This window comes from Orbicella faveolata, unplaced genomic scaffold (genome assembly GCF_042242905.1).
Source record: "Orbicella faveolata isolate gen_17 unplaced genomic scaffold, um_ofav_v1 contig_24, whole genome shotgun sequence".
Classification (NCBI taxonomy): Eukaryota; Metazoa; Cnidaria; class Anthozoa; order Scleractinia; family Merulinidae; genus Orbicella; species Orbicella faveolata.
In genome coordinates, this window is record NW_028301552.1 from 16,582,045 (window position 1) to 16,600,967 (window position 18,923).

At 39.1% G+C, this 18,923-nt stretch overlaps 2 protein-coding genes across 2 annotated transcripts in view; one reads left to right on the top strand and one right to left on the bottom strand.

Moving 5' to 3' along the window:
* Nucleotides 1-7,975, bottom strand: part of LOC110069543 (homeobox protein Meis1-like) — a 39,147-nt gene extending 31,172 nt beyond the window's left edge. The window contains exon 1 of the mRNA XM_020777071.2: nt 7,897-7,975. The gene's annotated coding sequence lies outside the window, so the exon portion shown is untranslated. The remainder of the gene's footprint in view (nt 1-7,896) is intronic.
* A 5,022-nt stretch (nt 7,976-12,997) lies between these two features.
* Nucleotides 12,998-18,020, top strand: LOC110069510 (uncharacterized). The gene is made up of 2 exons (XM_020777040.2): nt 12,998-13,139; nt 15,496-18,020. Exons 1-2 carry the CDS (start codon nt 12,998-13,000, stop codon nt 15,792-15,794), a joined length of 441 nt encoding a protein of 146 aa, XP_020632699.1. The 3' UTR covers nt 15,795-18,020.
* The last annotated feature ends 903 nt before the right edge of the window (nt 18,021-18,923 follow it).

Below are 18,923 nucleotides of genomic sequence, written 5' to 3' on the forward strand. Positions count from 1 at the left end.
AGAAAAAGTCCCTACGTCTATTTTTATCGTTGTCGGTTCGCTGAAAAGCTCCAAAACATACCTGTAGACAGTGGGCAGTAGGAACTTCAACGACAATTGTTTATTTTTGCAAAGCAGTGAGAGGATTTCGAGCGATGGCAAGGATGTAAATAGTTCACAATTAACGTTATAAATGCTTATGCAATGTCGTTAAAAAGTCACGATATAACATGGACAGTCATTCAAAACGAAATTGGTCCTATGTTTATTTAGAGTGCGTAGACTAAGAACATTTTCCATGAAACTCGATGTCAACGTCGCCATTCGTTTTCTTAGTTTTATGACAACCCGGAACAAATGCCTCTGCGCCGGACTCCCTGCTGACAGGCTTCCATCTGTACAAGCACTTGCTCGACAAACACCGCTAAAATCACCTGCTCATACCGCAGTGCTCCTCGTTCTGTCGCCATACAATCAGTAGAGTCCTCACTTTAATAATCCAAACTAGCGTGATCTGAGCCTGTGCATTACTATGCAATTCTGCTCGGATGAGCGTGTTAAATATTTACGCTGTGGTCGACTGCAGGACTGGAATGAGTAAATGAAATCCATAAGATAGATGGGTTTTAAAATCTCGACGTCGTAAATTGCCATTTTTTTTTCCTGCAACTCTCATTATTTGAAGAAAAAATGTCATATTAAGGAAACAACGAAGGTTAATAAGTTTAGTTTAGTACTGATTAAAATGCAGTTTCTTTTGGTGTTAATTCTACAAATTTGGTGTCAGACCCAATGAGATAACATCGCTTAGATGAGAATTTTCAATTTTTCTTTGTGAACTGTATTGTCCGCTTAACATTGTATTGATGCTGTTAGAAGAAATTAAGCTAAGAATTTTTCATAACTACTTCCCCAAAATCGTTCGGTTTTAAGGGAAGATGATCTTTTTTCATTTAGAAAACGTAAAGTGTAATCAACAGGAAATAGGAAAAGGCTTGTTAAACACGCGTCAGAAGCTTAGGTTCAGTTTTTTTAACGACCTTTTTACCTTTCTGATATCTTTAGCCACCGGACCGCACAAATAAACTATATGATGGGAATCGAGAGTATGAAGACACACACATTCGTAAAGCTAGAAAGTTAGGACTACTGCGTTGAAAATCAGTCAACTAAAAGACCAGGCCCAACTTTGTAACTTTTAGAAATTCGGGCTGGAAACTTCATGGCACTTTTCTCTTTGTTATATGAATATTGTCTGTCAGAAGGACAGAATTTCGCTCGCCTAATTTAGAAATTCCTCTTCAGAAGCTTACTTCTGAGTTTTACAGCGGTATGTTTAAGTGTAAATCACCCGCCCTAGAGTAGTACACACTAAAATTGTAAAGATAAGCTAAACGTTTTGACCATCGCCATTCAATTCAAAAGAATACACCATCCTTGAAAAAAAGGGGAGAGGAAATGTTCTGTTTCCTGTACGGTGGCCACTGATGACAGTAAATTCTTCTGCGTATACTTCCTTCTCTTACCCCGAAAGGAATGCCACTGTTTAGAACATGTCAAAAAAAAAAAAAATGAACAGACCTTAATATCGTCCTGTAACACTCTCGTGAAGGTTGTTATGTTCTGATATGGCTTCTCCCAGATCAAAGCGTTTGTTGCAGAACAGCTTGTCACAACATTTGACCAAGGAAGAAAGTCATTTGATACTTTATACGTAGGCATGACTGCATCATGACAATTGTGAAAAGAATATTTAATGATTTTGAATAAAATTAATATTAGACTTCCGTTGTGGTCGACTTTGTGTGAGTAGTGACGCGTTTGCCCCAAGGCTTTCCAAATAATAACGTCATTGTAATTGTTTCCCTTGCAGCCTAAAATGTCCAAATATATCTTTTGATTAGAAAATGAACGAATAAGCTTGGCTGTTTTTAGGGCTAGATCTCGCCCAATGGTTAATACGGAGTGCAGCAGAAGAGTCTAGATTAGGCCGCCATATGTCTTAAAAAATACTAAAAGTTCCGTAAACCATATCAGTTCCTACTGGTTTTGACTGAAATTGTCAAATCAGTTTTACTTCGCGCATTGTTAAATCTGTTATTTACATCACTATGGAGTTCTTTTTCAGCGAAAAAAAGCCGCAACACACTGTTGTTGAAACCTGTCCAAATCTCTCCGGCACAATTCCCTCAGATGCACTACACTTCAAAAACTTGGTCTCAAGTACTATACAGAATATAAACAGTGAAGTACGGCCTATTACACCCTACATACTCTCGCGCTTCCTTCCTGGATGAATCAACATTCCCGCCAAAATCACTACATTGCCACATAGAAATTAATGACAAAGGCAAAGCAATCCAATTTTTTATGTTATCTAAGTAGAAGTACCGCAAAATCAGTCAGAAATGTTCATTTATTTCAATATTCAGTAGGATTGACTAGAGTGTTAAAATAGTGCTCTCCCCTCATCAACCTTGTTGCGAAATTCTGCTTGCACTAGAATATATCTGTCGGAAAAGTGACAAAATTATCTGATCATCTGTGTAGCGGTCATTATTGCTTGTGTGAAGGTGTTTTCTTAACCACTCAAAGGCGGGGATACCATTAATTGGAGCTTTTAAGCTTTGGGCTTATACAACTTCGTAAGGGGTTTTGGATGGGCTCATAAACAAAGGGGCTTATCTTTGAATTGGGGGGAGGGGGGCCTTATGAGCGGAACAACAAAACTTTTCGAAATGACCCCACAATAGTGTTGATCGAAATACACATACAATTTCATATACTGGTTTTTAGAGCATAATAATAATAGAATTCATTTCGTTTTAAACTAGAGGGGAACTTATATCCGGAGAAAAGTAACATTTTGTTCGCAGGTAGATGGGCCTATTACAAGGCGGTTTATTGTATAACAACCTGACAAGGTAATTTACAAAGAATGCACGGAGAGAGGGAGCTTTTGATAAAGGCAGACAATGAAGACAGTTCAATTGAATCGAATGTCCAAGCAAAGCAACCAATTATCCGAATTGTCATGCTCCCTTTCTCTCAAAAGCAAAAAATCCACAATGTGCCTGTTAAGCGTCATTTCCATTAGTCAAGACATAAGTCAAGAAAGCTCTACCTAAAATTGTTTACTCCCAAGTTCAGTGTAAATAATTACTCCACTCAGTAACTTCAGTTCAGGTCTTTACATGGACGTCTTCATTTTAAACATTTAAGTATTAACCATCAGTAATATGTACTTGTTTTTCAATCTTTTGCAAAATGAATTTGGTAATTTTTTGTCTCTGAACTTTGGTTGAAATAACGTCCGGATGAAAGGCGGCAAGGCAGGTTAACTAAACTTGTCAGCTTAGTTTGGAAAAATTAACCGCTACATATGAAAATTAAACAAAATCAATAAGATGAATAAGCTCACTATCCAAGTCAGTTTTTTATTCCAGCGCCGCAGTTTGTGAGACACACAAGAGAAATAAAATAAACAAAGAGTTGACTATTTGCCTGTAGAAAACAAGAAGCGAATTACAGTCCAATTGTTTTTGCCAGGCTTAATTTCCTTATTATCACAATAAAATAAAATTGAATTACTTCTTTTTCATCGTAAAGAGACCGCAGAATTTTGCTGTTTAAATCTGATTATGCTCCGAATATAACGACATGAGTGTGCGAGCGTTGCCAATCGCTGAATGACAAGGATGCATAGAAGAGCCAATCATATTCGCGAACACTATTCGCTAATGACCATAGCAACTTTCCAACAGATGCAATTACATAATATCTCGAAGCCATTTCAGAATGATACATTTAAAATGACAAACGGCGATCTAAACGAAGTCTCCCGAGATGGAGACAGGTAGAAGACACCTCAGGCTTTTATCGTGGACAGGGCGCAGTTAAACTCCTCCACACAACATATGAAATTATTAGTTCAATAACTACTGATACTCCTGGGCTCAAACCATTTACCATGATATGAAATTACAAAATGATTTTTCTACCCAGGAAGATTTTTAAAGGCATCGGAAGTGAAAAAATAAAAAAAAATCATCATCATTAGTCCTAGCTCTCCTCAGAGGGAATAGGGCCTTAAAATAAGTACCGTGTATGAATAACTTTGGATCACTAAACATCGCATGTCTCTAGTCGGTCTACAAAAGCGCGGTTTTCATAAGAGAGCAAAGTTTGCATAGCAACTTGTACCATGTATTTTTTAACTCATGTCTTCTTTACGTTGGAATTGCGCTGGAGAAAACAAAATATTTGAACAGTCTCAAATGGACTGTAGTAAGTAAATAAACATTTTAGGATGCAACTTTTCCGGCTGTAAAGAATCACCCTCTGTACCAAACAGCCCAGCAAATCATGAAACCCGTTAGCGAAACTTCTAGCGCTTTTAGTTTACAAGCTTTACAGAGATTTCAGCACAGAGCAGCGTCAGTATGCCGTCTATATTTTCAATGCGAACTTCGCCTTCCTTCATGGAAGTGTCGCAGTTACCTTTCTTCCTAATCTCAGGGGCAGTCAACAAAGACATGACAGCAATACTTCAGAATGTCGTTTTCGTGTTAAAACGCATTTTCAAGGGATGTGTGTAGACCTGAACCTAGTTTCATCTGTTCGGTTTCTATAGCTGAATACAGTGTCAGTGCTAAATTTGGGAACTGCTGTTACCTATCGGAAAATTGTACGTGATCTTTCTTCATACTCAAAACTCAGGGCTCCTGCCAAAACTACAATTTTATCTCCGAAAACATCATTCTATATCCATACCATGATAGTTCCAAATGGCCTATCTAATTCTAATCACTAATAAAAGAAAACTCCAGTATCCCACCACACTTTAATCTCAACGAGGTGCTTTTAAGACTTTCCAACCCATACGAGGGCCTCCCAGGGGTTTTGGGGAACAAAGGAACATAATAATTTATTTCAAGGAGATATTTTTGGGATTAATTTGAGGGAACAAGGGATGAAAATTTTAGAGAACGACGGAATTTATCAATGGGGGACATGAGAGAAAAGTGGAATTTTCAAGGGATCAAGGGAACTTGTTAGCCCGAGTCCGAGTCTTGATTCCAAATCGTATCACCTATCGTGACTGCTTTGTCAAGCGCTCCAACGAATGATACTCACCTTGGAGTTTTTCACCCGCTTTGCACTGGAATCAAATTAAAATACAAAAATTTCATCGCATTCAAAAGCTAATAAGCTTTTTTCTGGCAGATATGAAGTTCTCAAAGTGCGGACCAATGATCAAGCTCTCTGAAGTTTGCTACAGTTTACGGTATAAAGATGCGTTGGATAGGCTTTTTAGGTCAGAAGCAAATTGCTATTTATGCGTTGAATTAGTTAAAAACTACAACTTTCTTGCAGCGATTGAGCGAAACTCTTTGTCGAGATTGCACGTGAAGATATTTTTGAAGATTCTGAACTTTTTTGTTTTTCTTCACATCTAACAAGCATTTTAAAAAGAGGATGTCAACAGGCGTAATTTACCACTATCAGTTTATACCAAACGACAAGAGAATCGTGTACTTGTTTGCATCTGGTCAGTTTTTTGTGGTTTTATATCACAAGAAACAAATGTTATTTACTTTTCCACCATGCATAATTTAATAAGAAAATTTGTTTTATTCCCGAGTATACTCAGAATGCTACAACACACGTGTGCGAGGAATGTTAGTCACAGAAATGACAAAGATGCATGGAATAGCCAATCATGTTCGCGGCAAGCATTCGCAAAACACCGTGGCAATTACACGATATCTTGAAGCCACTTGCGTAATAATCTAATAAAAATAACAAATGGCGTTCTAAAGGATGTCTTCCGTCATGAAGTTGATAGACATTGTGGCGCGGTAAAGCCTTTGATTGCGGACGGGACGGAAGGAGTAAACCGTTTGTTTCAAGGAAACCTCAAAGTAGCAGTTTTCCCTGGTTAGTTCGACACGGGAAGATTTGTAACCAGGATTCCAAGCTGAAACTGAGGATTTACAAAAGTTACATTCTTGTCGGATGAAAGAGTATTGTGATGAATCACAAACTGTCTCATGTCATCGATTGATCCGAAAGCGCGGTTTTTGTAACAGGGCAGCGATTGCTTAGAAACTGCATAATAACGTATTTTTTTCATATGATGACAAGCTGACGCACACAAAGAAAAAGATCAGCGAACTCGTGAATGCTTGTGCAATCTACTTATTCGATAATTAAAATCGGAAGCTCTCCGGGTGTGTGTTCTGTTCTTACGGGAATTTGCCTAAACGGTCACTGTTCCACTGAGTGAAATACTGAAGACAAAACTTTTTAACTTGGCCTTGAGTTGAAGCTGTAAATACGTATCCGGAGAAGTTTTCAACCAAAAAACTCTCTTAACACGACCGTGGAGCTGCGGGAATAAACAACATAAGGATGATACTTTCCTCAAATACATTATGCACTGTACCATACAGCCTAACGAATCATGAAAACTTCCTCGGCCTTTTCAGTTTCAAAAAGATTTCAGCCTACGTCCTATGTATATAGCAGCGGCTCAGTGCTTTTCTACATTCAACTAACCTTTTCTTGGTGTAGCAAACTCAAGAGCATTCTTGAAGAAATTAACTACGACTTCGATTGCGGTCTCTCCGTTTTCCCGTAACGTCTGTGGCCTTTTCAAAGGACATTTGTGTAAAGTAACAGATTATTCTAATTGGAATTCTTCACCCGAATGTTACAGTGACAGAAATTAGTTTAGTTTTTTTCTTGTCCCCGAATTTATGTGCTGCTGTTATCTTTCATAAAATCTTACTTGCCTTTTTTTGGGTACCCAAACCAACTGTTTTATCTCACCGAAACCATCAATCTGTTTCCATTTCAGTAATGATTGCTGGAGCTCGTATTTCTTCTCGTTCATAAGAGGAAACTCCAACTTTTTATCACTCACTTTTATCCAAATATTTAAGATCACTAAACATAAGCCTTGGCTTTCGAACTCAAGCATACTCCGCGGAAATGATCCACCCACCATGAGTGCCCACAGAAAACCCAGTTTAGACATCTCCCCAGTGTCAGTAATTTAACGACTTAAAAAGAAACGTATTTCTACGTTACTTGTTTATCTGTGCAAGTGAGTTATCACTGAGCGTTGAAGACATACTTGAAGACATGTATTGACATTCATAGCTGAAAACTTCAATCAGAACACAAAATGAAAGTGAAATATCATTGATTCGGTGAAAGACAAGGCCAGCAAAAACAAAAAAAACCTTCAACGCAGAGTACAGCATTAATTCTGAATCCCATCACTTATAGTGACTGGTACGTCACAAGCTTGACATATTACTGTCCTAAAACTTCTCCACTCGCTCCATCCAATGTGATCAAATTAAAATGCGATTCTTTCATCGAAATCCACAGTTGATAATCTTTCCTCTGGAAGATACGTAGCTCAGAAAGGTGCGCTTGCGAGATTTTGTACGGGAAACCAGCGAAGGTCTACGGTATCAATCCTTAATGGTCCTGCTTTTCAATGCTCAGATAAGCAAATGGTTCATTAATTTTTTCTACTTAACTTGTTGCACCAAAGGAATACGACTTCGTTCCCTTTCGCGGTCAAAATTACAGGTGAAGAATATTTATAATGACTGTCTACAGATTTGTTTTTCTTTCTTTGCACTAAACAGGAATTATTGAAACTGGATGTGAAAATTGTTCTGAAAAGGTACTCTGTGGAGCCAAGTAACGAGCGGAGACGAAATATGCTTTGTTTACGAAAAACAATATTCACCTGAGTCGATCACTTCACTGTCGCTAAAAGCAGTGGATTGACTTTAAAAGCCTCGTGGAATGGCCTCCTTTCCAGAAAAACGGATTGCAAAATTAAAATCTTTACAACTGTCTAAAATTTTACCAATAGCTTTCAAACAAGCCTACCTGAGGATCTCTTGTTGTTAGGAGCTTGTAAACCCCGACGTGATAATCTGGTCCTGCTTCAGTTGTCGAGCTGTTCCACTGTCTATTACTTGTGATATCAAAGTCAGACTTCCTTTAGCCTGTCCGCGCCCTGTCGCGCATATTTGGCGTATTTACATAACAAAAAGTCCCCATTGTTTTCCAATCAAAACAATCGAAAATAAGGCTGGATCGCGTGAAAAGCTTCAAAAGTGTATTTAGCTATTATCACGCTAGGCTGCTTAAAAACCTTAGTTAATGGATAATTCATAAACACATAACGGTTAATGAAAATATCGGTTCAGAAAACCTTTTCAAACAATTTCACGTGGTTTCTTTGGACATCAGACAAGTAGCATGGAATAAGAAGTGAAGATAATGTCGGGTCTTAGTTGTATGTTGTTTGTGTGTTATACACATCCTTAAGTCACCAAGAAATAGATGCAAAAAGCTTAACCGAGACACACAACGCTCTCTTAAAATGCGGTCAATTTAGATGTTTTAAAAAAATGGCGCTTGTGCTTTTAGGGCGGTAAACATGTATTGATAGTGAGGTATCAAGACAACGTTTTACGTCAAATTCAAACAGTTCTACGGATTTCACGTTCAAAGTCTGTATTGTCACAAAAATTGAACGCAGAATTGACAATCTGTTACTTTTTGCGAGCAGGAAAAATGAGTTGACGCTGTTACCGATAACAAAGGAACATAAATAATAGAAGATACATTTATGGGGGAGTCGAAACGGGTGTTTTAAGTGTATTAGGTTGAATGGCGCTTTGGCATTTACCCTCTAGAGGCGAAAAAAATCTATTAGCAAAAAGGCGGCACGACTATTGACAGTATTTATTTACATGGAAGGACAAACAAGGCTGAGTCGAAACATGCGATAGACTTCTATAGTTCCCGAAAAAAGTTGGCTACTAAAGATTTGGAAATTCCCGTAAAAATGTGATTTATAACTCTTAAAAGCGTTCACGAGAAAATCAAGTATCAGACAAGACTTGTTCAATCTCCGACATCTTTTAAGTGCCGTGCAATAGAGTTGAACATGTGCTTTGTTACACACCTATATTGGCCTTATCTCCGACTGAAACTCGCGTACAATTAATATCCTTACTTTCAAACGGAAAGGACATCACGCGAGCGTAAAACAATGGAAATTTTTCAATCATTTAAAATATTTTTTTTTGCTCTTCAAACTTTTAATATCGAATATACTATATATTGGAAGTCTGAATAAAATCGCTTTCGTTGTTTCTGACTACCTGCCACTGCATTAAAGCAGATTATTAAAGTAATGCGAAAATAATTCGTGATGGTGTTTTCCATGTTTTGCATGGAAATTCAAATTTGAGGTACAGGTCTTAATTTTTGAGCACATATTTTTGACACCTATTGATTTATCGACCCGAGTGGAAAAGTTCTCCAAATTTTGCCTACGGCTTAAAACAATTCCGCCTATCCGAAGTTGCAATTGAAAACATTATTACTCGGGACAACTGAAATTGATTACAGGTTTTGATGATAAACCGCGTTTTTAGTTAAAGTCCAATTTGTTCTTAGAATCTTTTAAGCACACATCTCTTGACAGAATTGAACCAAATGCCAGCAAAACTAGAGACAGATAGAAATAACCCGTCGCGGTTTATACGCTGAAGTTTCAATCAAAGGCAAATTTTCTTTTCACTCTGTTTACGTAAATGCCTCATTATCATTTAACAATCGATTTTCTAAACGGAAGAAGAAAAGCTTCATCCTCTAGTCATTCTTAATCTTCTATACAAACCTTATTGTCCAATTCATTCAGTTGCTCATAGAACTCCAGGACTGAATAGGACCGAATTGCGTCAATACCTCGAGGCAAACAAGCCCTCTTGTGCGCAAAATTTAAAAAAAAGTCTAAAATGGAAAACACCGCGGGGCTCCGACTGAGAATAAACAACACTGCTAATCTCACCACGTGTGGTTTATTCATGTTTAAAAGGTGTATTTCTTTGTGAATACAATGTATTTTGAACTTGATCTGGTTTAATTGAGGAAATAACCTCAATGACCAAGCAAAAAATAAGGAAATTCTAAGCCTTTGCACGCGGTAAAGCAACGTATGAGTGCTTGGGAGTATTATTTTCGTTACGTGCGTAATTCGCTATTAGCCGTGTTGGTTGTCAAGGAAAAATTCGGTTTCCTTAGCTCTCGTCTCGCCTGTTCCTGGAGACCGCAAACTCCCTAAAACGTCAGTGAAAAGAAAAAAAACCACCTTGCTATCAAGAAAGACTTTTATTTCTCTCTCATGTGAAGCTCAAAATAATGCTAAAGTACTGTTTATTAACAGCTGGAAAACATGTTCTTTTAGAAGCTAGATGCAAGGCATAGAAATGCAGTTTAATGCAGATGTCTTGTTATTTTTGCTGCTTTAAAAACATTCTTTAAACATTACTTTGTAGCTACGATACTAGCCAAATAGCTAATGTTTACGTCGAAATGATACGTCAAGTCTTCCAGAAACCACATCTTGCGAAAATTTGAGACAGCACGATACAATTCTTTCAGTTATATAGAAAATCGCTACAATGAAACACATCTATGCAGCTAAATATAAAGACCCAACACCCATTTAAGAACAACACGCGGGACTTACGTCAGAAAGGGTTAAAAATTTCCGACCGCGACAATGTCTCTGTTTTCCTCGTGTTTATGGAATGACTTATGCTTTTAACACATAGGATTGAAGAAAGGGTAAAAAAAACTGATATCGTTAGCTACGTTGCCAACTCAACACCACCCAACGCGAACGACTCGCGCGCACAACGCGCACGTCGTTGTTACACGCGAGTGGACGCCAGAAAAGCAAATCAAATCGGCTGCGTCCTGACCAGAGTATAATCACCACCATCACCACCAACTTTTTGGTAGCAGTTTTATTCCCTAGAATGTTCAGTTCCAAAAAAAGCAACACGTCATTTTTCATACAACTAAAGAAATCTTCAAGAGTGGCTGAAGAGAGGCAGGAAAGCAGCCTCGTTCCCATGCCGGTTTTCCATTACTTGTGGACACGCTGTGGCCTCATGGTTAGTGCGCTCGACTCCGGATCGAGCGGTCTGGGTTCGAGCCGTGGCCGGGGACATTGTATTGTGTTCTTGGGCAGGAAAATTTACTCTCACAGTACCTCTCTCCACCCAAATGCTGGGGGTAACCCTGCGAGAGACTAGCATCCCATCTAGGGGGGAGTAGAAATATTCCTAGTCGCTTCATGCTACAGACACCGGGATAAGCTCCGGCCTGATGGTTCGTATGCAGACTTCACCTTTTTTCCCCTTTACTGAGGGGAAAAGGCTATGGGAACGAGGTTTGAAAGAGCAGGTCTTTATCTCGTTCTGCGAGTCCACAGACTTGAAGTTAGAATCACCTTGTACAGCATAATAAACAGTATAACGTGAAAATACCGCTCAATAGCATCGGGTTTTGCCACTGGGGTGGAGTTAGAATCATCTTTTATTGTATGGTTATCTCCGAGTGCATAAGAAGAAGGCGCAAACCCTACCATGTGACTGGGGTTATCCGAGCGCGCAAGCTATCTTAGGCGCTCGGGATTATCAGCGGTTTTCCCAAGATTTCAAATGGTGTTCTTTACACCATAAAATAAGTCATTTCTTGACCAAGCCCGAGATCAAGATGGTTAGATATTGAAGCCGTTCTTTTTGCGTGTTCATGGAGCTCGACTGTGTCTCGGCACGTAGACATGAAACAACGAATTTGGCCAATATCCAGAAATCTTGACCTTAGGCTATAGGTACAGCATAATAAACAGTATCGCATAAAATATTGCCCAATACTAGCTTTATTTAAATGATCAAAAAGTTAGAACTATCTTATAGCGCTAAATAAACACTACCACATGTAAGTGGTAGTGTACTACATCATTGTAAGGGGTTCAATTTGGATGGTCTTACAAAAGCTTCATCAGATTCAACTTGTACTTACGGCTTACCACCTCCACCGCTTGTACTGCTAAATAAACGGTACTACATGAAAGTTCAACTCAAAAACCATTCTGAGTTATCAAAAAGTTCAAACCAACTTTGTACAACTATCAAATAGTATCCCATGAAAGTTTTGGTGGGTAACTTTCAATTGAATGGTCATACACTAAAATAGTAGTATTCAACTACCTTGTACATCGGTATAAAAGTACTGCTCAGTAGCTTTCAGTAATGTTCGCCACTCTAACCCCGGTCTAGTCTCCTTCCCAACCGTTATTAGGGTCGGAGAAGCGTTGCGTGACGACTAAGATAATGGTTGCGAAGGAGACTAGCCCCGGTGTGGCCTATGGCTTCATCGAGACTTATATATAATAAAAGTTGAAAGTCAGAACCACAAAATTCTGTATTACGACAGGAATACGATTGATATTGAAAATTCAGATATACTTCTCATGACTTTCCTACCTAAAGTTGTTCTCAACAGGTAAGGAGAGGGTCGAAATTAATCAATGTTTTACGTCCAGTCTTTCGATTTAGTTTGTCACGCAGCCCTCCTCTTTGCGTGACGAACAAAGTGCTAGTTCCCAGATCTCTTGCGACTTCTACGGAAGCAAGATTTCGTGGAACGGAAGTACAACAAATAACATAATAATAAGTGGTTTATAAACATGATCAAACTAATAAATAACACAAACACGCTTTTCAAATTTCGGGGTTCGATCAGTTTGGACAGCACTAAAGAAAACGTTACAAACGAAATGCGCACAAGATAAGAAGACACAGTTGGTTGCTTTATTCAAACGATTATCATCTAATTTCTTAAATATCCGCTGATAATCACCTGTCTGTCACTACAGGGACGAAATCCACTCATCCGACGACACTGACAAGCGGTTTCAGTAAAAAGTAAAAAGTCTTTTGTCTGGCTGTCTCCGGCAAAAGAGCGCAGGGAATTTTGCCCGCGCGAGATAAAACCGCGTTCGCCTCACCAAGACCTTCGTTTATTTTCGTCTAAGAACTTTCCATCGAGTCCTACGGTTTGTTGAAAGGACTCGGGGACGTTTTGACGCCTCTGGGAGGTTCTAGCAGGCTCTCTTAAGATGTTTATAACGATTTATTACGGCGATCAGAAGTCGCTTCTGTTTAATCCAAGCTGCTCCGTGGTAAATCTATTGAAATCAATCAAGGAACGATGCGGTTATGGTGACTCGGACCGTGTGCTGGATCTAACCGACGAAACAGGTAATAGCTACACAGCTTTCGACACACTCTAACACGATGTACGGATTCACAAATGCTTGGTGTTCTCGATCGTCGGCAAACTCACAGATCCTAGTTTTATTCAAATTCAAATCAGGAAGCGCTTGGTTTATCATCGCAGAAAATTTACCACAACCGATAATAATTCTCAGCTCAGTTTTATTTTCAAGATTTCAGAATGAATTTTGATTAACCGACAAGTTAATTAACCAAGATGAGGCTTATTTTCAACCGACATCTTAAAACTTATAGAAATGACCCCAGGCTTGGAAAATTTTAACAAACGTCATAGCAAAAGCTGAAATTACGGGCCATTAATCGATTTTCATATTAAACACAAGTTCAAACCTAAATATGCATCTTAACCTCGTAACAGTATGATAACAGCATTACAAACTTTATCCTGGAAAGTGGAAACTGGTAAAGTAAATTGAGATTCGGTTCTATACACTGACCGTCGCCGATGTCAGTCTTTGAATTACTGCCAAACTTGAAGTAATTATTGAAATGTATATTAGCGGTTTTATATGACCAAGGCATATAATTAAGGAAAAAATTCGTAACGTTATCCCGGTCGTCTTTTGTTTCTAAAGTTATCGCAGGTATCCATGACACGTTTATTAATTTTCCGCAAAGTTAAAACGAGCAAAATCAGGTGATTTTTGTTTTATGCGGTCATGCATTTTCTAATGAAAAACGCAAAAACGTCTCTCCGTCTGCGGAACTAAAGCACGAGGCAAGCACAAAATAGCCATCGCCTGTTTAAAAAAAACAGAGACGGTAATTCAAAGCTGCCTAAAAGGAAAGTAGAAGATCCTATTCGTTTTCCAAGCAAAGATCTTTACAGACCCATAGAGTTGCCATGGAGTCGTGGGCTGTTTAACGACTTGGTCCAATGAGCAAGCACGAACCACTTTCGGCAATTAAAACACAATCTTACATGTAAAACACACGTGCACAGCCTCTTTTAATTACAGTCGTCCGATCTAATCTTTGAAAGACCTGCAGTTTAGACATATGTATAAAGAACAGAAAGCCCTGTCCTCCTCGAACAAAACCGTCTGGCTGTCAGTTTAACAGCTTAGGAACATTTACTGCAAATTAATTATACAAGCGACCAGAGCATAACTCGGAGGTATTTTAAGCTGCTTAAAATGTGAATTAATTACCTTTTTTGGATCGTCGTTTTGTTCTCACTCTTAACAGCTTTTATCAATGATAGCAGCTCACAGAAATAATTTTTCTCTGATCAGCAACGTATTACACTCCAACAAAACACAAACAGACATAAACAAAGACTAGAAAGACAGGATTATGAATGAAAGGATGACAAAATCCTGGATTAACAAAACTAATGGCCAATAACCCTGCTAAGTACCCTCAGTAACAAAAAAACAAACAGGGCAATTATCGTTCAACGGCTTGGCCAATATCGGCACGTCCTTGCAGTAGTAATTAAACAATGCAATGAACTGTACCGACCACAGTGTAGAGGACCTGAGCAAAAAGGGCCCAGTTATTGTAAATGTTGAAGATCACGACGGTGTTGTTCTGTTTGTCCGCGTGTTTTCGCCGATGTGATTTTAATGGTAGACAGCCCTGGGCAGACAGTTTAGTCTCTTCGAAATCTGCTTTGTCACGCAACGCATCATAAGGGAATTGTGTGACAACGTTGCATTGCCGGAATACTTCTACTCTTTATATGCCGTAGTGATTCGATTTAACGCCCTTCTTCCAATGCGCGTCCCATAGCGAAAAAGACATTCAAGACATTGACATGGAATAGACTGATTGGATGGATGAATTATGAAGCAATATATCAAACACGAGAGACAGCGTTTCATCGGGATATCCAAACACCGAGAAGAGAATTGAAAATATGACGCGCAGCGAAGTATTTTTGACGAAATTCGAGGTGTTTGGATAGCCGATGAAACACTGTCTCAAGTGTTTGATATATCTTCTCAATCGAAACAAAAACTAAGGAGTAAACGGAGACGTAAAATCGTCAAAATCTTTGCTAATTAAGACCGAATATCCAAACCTCGTTCAAGGTTTTAATTTTCTTTGTTTTACCTTGATCAATTATGAATGCGTTTGAGAAGTTTGCTTTCACATCTGAACGTAACCTTGCACACCCTTCTGTTACAGGTCTTGAGTTAAAGTATCCGTTCCATTTCATTGAAGTGTTTTACCTCATTCGGATGGAACTGTTGAAAAGCAAATAAGCGCCGTCCCTAATAAACGCCCTCCCTTGAGCTACCAAAAGTAGCCGAGCGCTAAAATGAATCATTATGGTACTTTAATCCAGTGCCTCTTTTCCGCTCCTTGTGTTCAGGTCTAGTCTTGGATCTTAGCAGCCATAAAAACGAATACGCAAGCAAGTACCTTGCCTCAAAAGGATATTACGTTCTGGTGGAAAAACGGACCGTCCCAGCACCAAAAGAATCGGGGCTCTCGCAGGAAGTCCAATATGTACCACTTCTACTAAGACCCAACGAAACATTTCACGGATACGAAGCTCGAGTTGCCGAGAAGAGGCCCGGGCATGAACAATCAGCTGCCGGCAGAAACACTGCTAGCAGAGGAAAGAGGGGAAAACTGAGATCAAGAAAGAGTATAGTGGAAACAACGTGACCTGTTAAACAATCAAAAAGTGGAGAACATTTTCGAATTGTCTTTGATTATCGGCCAACGTGATTGGTGCTATTCTAGAAAGTTTTAAGCACGGGTTATTGACCAAGTGTGAGGTCAAGATGGCTGGATATTGGCCTCGTTCTTTTTTTGCGTGTTTATGGACCGAGACGGAGTCGAGGTCCATAAACTCGCAAAAAAAGAACGAGGCCAATATCCAGCCATCTTGACCAAACAAGCTTGGTCAATAAAGGATTTATTATATGGCTTTCGGCGAAAATTTTCTTGCGGGACACGGCGGGTAGTCCCGAGCGGGCAAGATAGCTCCATCTTGCCCGCTCGGGTAGCCAATCACAGCGCAGGATTTGATTCATCTTGCCCGCTCACGGAGCTAGCCATATAATAAGAGGTTTTCTTGATTTCAATTTATATGACCTGTACGAGTTTCATAGATAATATAATTGACAACCGCCATGTTGTTACGTTACGCTATTGTTTCTTTCTTTAATCTTTAATCTTTAATTGTTATTTATACACGGAAAAAAAAAATTCATCACGTGCAATAAAACTACTTAATAACCGAGAGTGAGGTCGTTACAGGAAAATCTCAAACTGAGGTCTTGCCGTATTGACCGAGCGACAGCGAGGTCAATACGGTAGGCCGAGGTTTGAGATTTTCCCGTAACGACCGAACGGTCGAGGTTATTATGTTGTTTATTATATGGCTCACGAATTGAAGAAAAAAAAAATATTCGAGCGGAAGTCGTCAATTTACATCCGGCGATGCGCGCGTTTACCGATTCATTCATCGTCTCAACCTCAGGGCAAAACTACACAGTCAGTGAACTTCACTACTGTAATTCTTTACGGGAAAAATGTTTGTCACAGCCCTCAAAAAGGTATTTTAGTACGTGGAGCCACAACTTGATGAGGGAGTTTTTCCAACTTTTGTGGCGAAACGTCAACGCATATAGAAAAGACAGAAAGTGCTTCAAAATGGTCCAAACCAACGGTCTTTCGGTGAAAGAAAATACTAATGCTTCAGAATGCACTGCTCAGAATAACTCGATCTTCGCATTCGCTTTCGACAACATATCTTGGCCTTCTTCATTCTGGGACTTATGAATGAATTTTTCAAGCCTTGTGAGCGTCTAAAACTTCCTGCAGGTATCAGAAACACTGCTACCGACAGAAACCGCTCGATTGTTTACATCTGATGATCCTGGAAGCTGATTTTCACTTGCTTGTGTTGAAGCGAGGGAATCTATTTGATGAGAACTGAAACCGAGTTCAATATTTCGGTAATTATTGTGACTAAGATGATAACTTATAAGTTTCTTCGTGGTTTTCTGCTCAGGATACGTGACACATCTGCCGATGGTGTTTTTCACTTAGCGATTTTAGCTTTACTCAACACTCGGCAAACTTTGATTGCTTTTCACTAGTGCTCGCCAAGGTTACCAGTAAGTCAAAAACGACTTCTATATAAATTTTATTTAGGAAAAAATCCCTAAACTTTTAGCTACTCGGAATTAAATTTACTTCTCTTACTGTTTTTAATCGGCTTTCATCGTTTCAATGCGCTTGAATTTTCCGAGCCGGGCTCTTCCTAATTTGCATAATCCGTAATCGGCCCGTGGGCATTGCGGCTGCATAATGACCGCTCAGATCTCGCTCTTAGCCAATCAGAGCGCGCGTTATATCGGCCACAAACCAAAGCCATATAATAAATTCCAATAAAATGTCTAAGATCCTAAACCTAAAATTCTAATCCTAATATTATATTAACTTACAACAATATTCTACTTATAAACCTGATTTCCATGAATGCCGTGTGTTTAAAAATTATGATAGAGAAAGCGTTTAAATTGATTTAATGAACCAAACTCTCCCGCATTTCATCCAAAAAAGAAATTGTACCGGACTGGTAGATTGAAACTACACTGTGGAATTTGTCTGTGGAAAACATTTTTTTTTCGCGGTCGGGAGTAAACACGTTGCCAAAAGGCTTCTGATAAAGACGAGTTTTTGATCCTTATCCAAACAAAACACAGCGAGTGCTGTCAAAGTTGTCACTTCAGCAAGACACCTTGCGGAGACGTCATACGTTGCTTGGATTCCAGGTCTAGGTCTAGGTCAAGGTCTAGGTCTAGGTCTAGGTAATTATTTCCTGGACTGCTGTAGTAGAGTATATATAGTGAATATAATAAAAAGAGCACCAAAACCGGAGTACGAGAGTGCCGCGATTTCAAGGGTGAGTGTTGCATGACAGTTTTATTCATTTTTAATTCAGCGAGCGAGGGCAATCAAGAAAAAACTCTGACGACTCACGAGCAAAAATGTGAGCTGGTTCAAATTCCATAAAAACCGCCTAAAAAGCATTAAAGCTGGTGGCGGCCGAACGGGAGCGAGAGTTTGCACTCTTGTCTCGATCTCTTTTTGCGATCTCGATCTCATTTTAAGGTTTTCCTGGATGGTTGCATGGTTGGATGGTTTTAGTACGTGCCGACTTTAAGTTCATCATCGCCTTACCCCAAGTCCAATTTCTGAACAAACAAACAAACAAACAAACAAACAAACGCGTATTTCGATTTACCATTTAGAATTTCAAACATCTGCATCTGTTTTCATTTGTGCAAACTGATTAATGATTTGGAACTGAATAGCAACCTTCGGAGACGTTTTATGCTTTGTCATTTTATCGTAGAAAAATTACTGTTAGCAGGGTTATCCTTCAGTTTAAAATATCAGAGAATATAACTTGATAATCTTGATATCAAACCCAAAACTCTGAAGAAAGAGCTTCAAGATAACAAAATATATTCTACCGTGCAGCGTAAAATAGGGTGTTCAGATATCTGGGTCTCTCTAGAAGTAAGTCGCTCACCCAATCCATTTGCTGGGCCAATAAACCAGATATTATTTCAGTCTTAGAAGTTTCCTTGTCTCTAATCCACTTAAAGATGTAAGAATTAAACTGCCCTCAAAGCGCTCATAGTGAGCAGAAGTGTATCGAGAAAGGCAGCTTTTCCTCTGTCCATTGTTCTATGCCAACACTGCCTGGCGTTGTTTGTTCCTGGAATCTATTTACGTCGCAATGGCGCTTCAGTTAGGATCCACGTAAATCCAAAC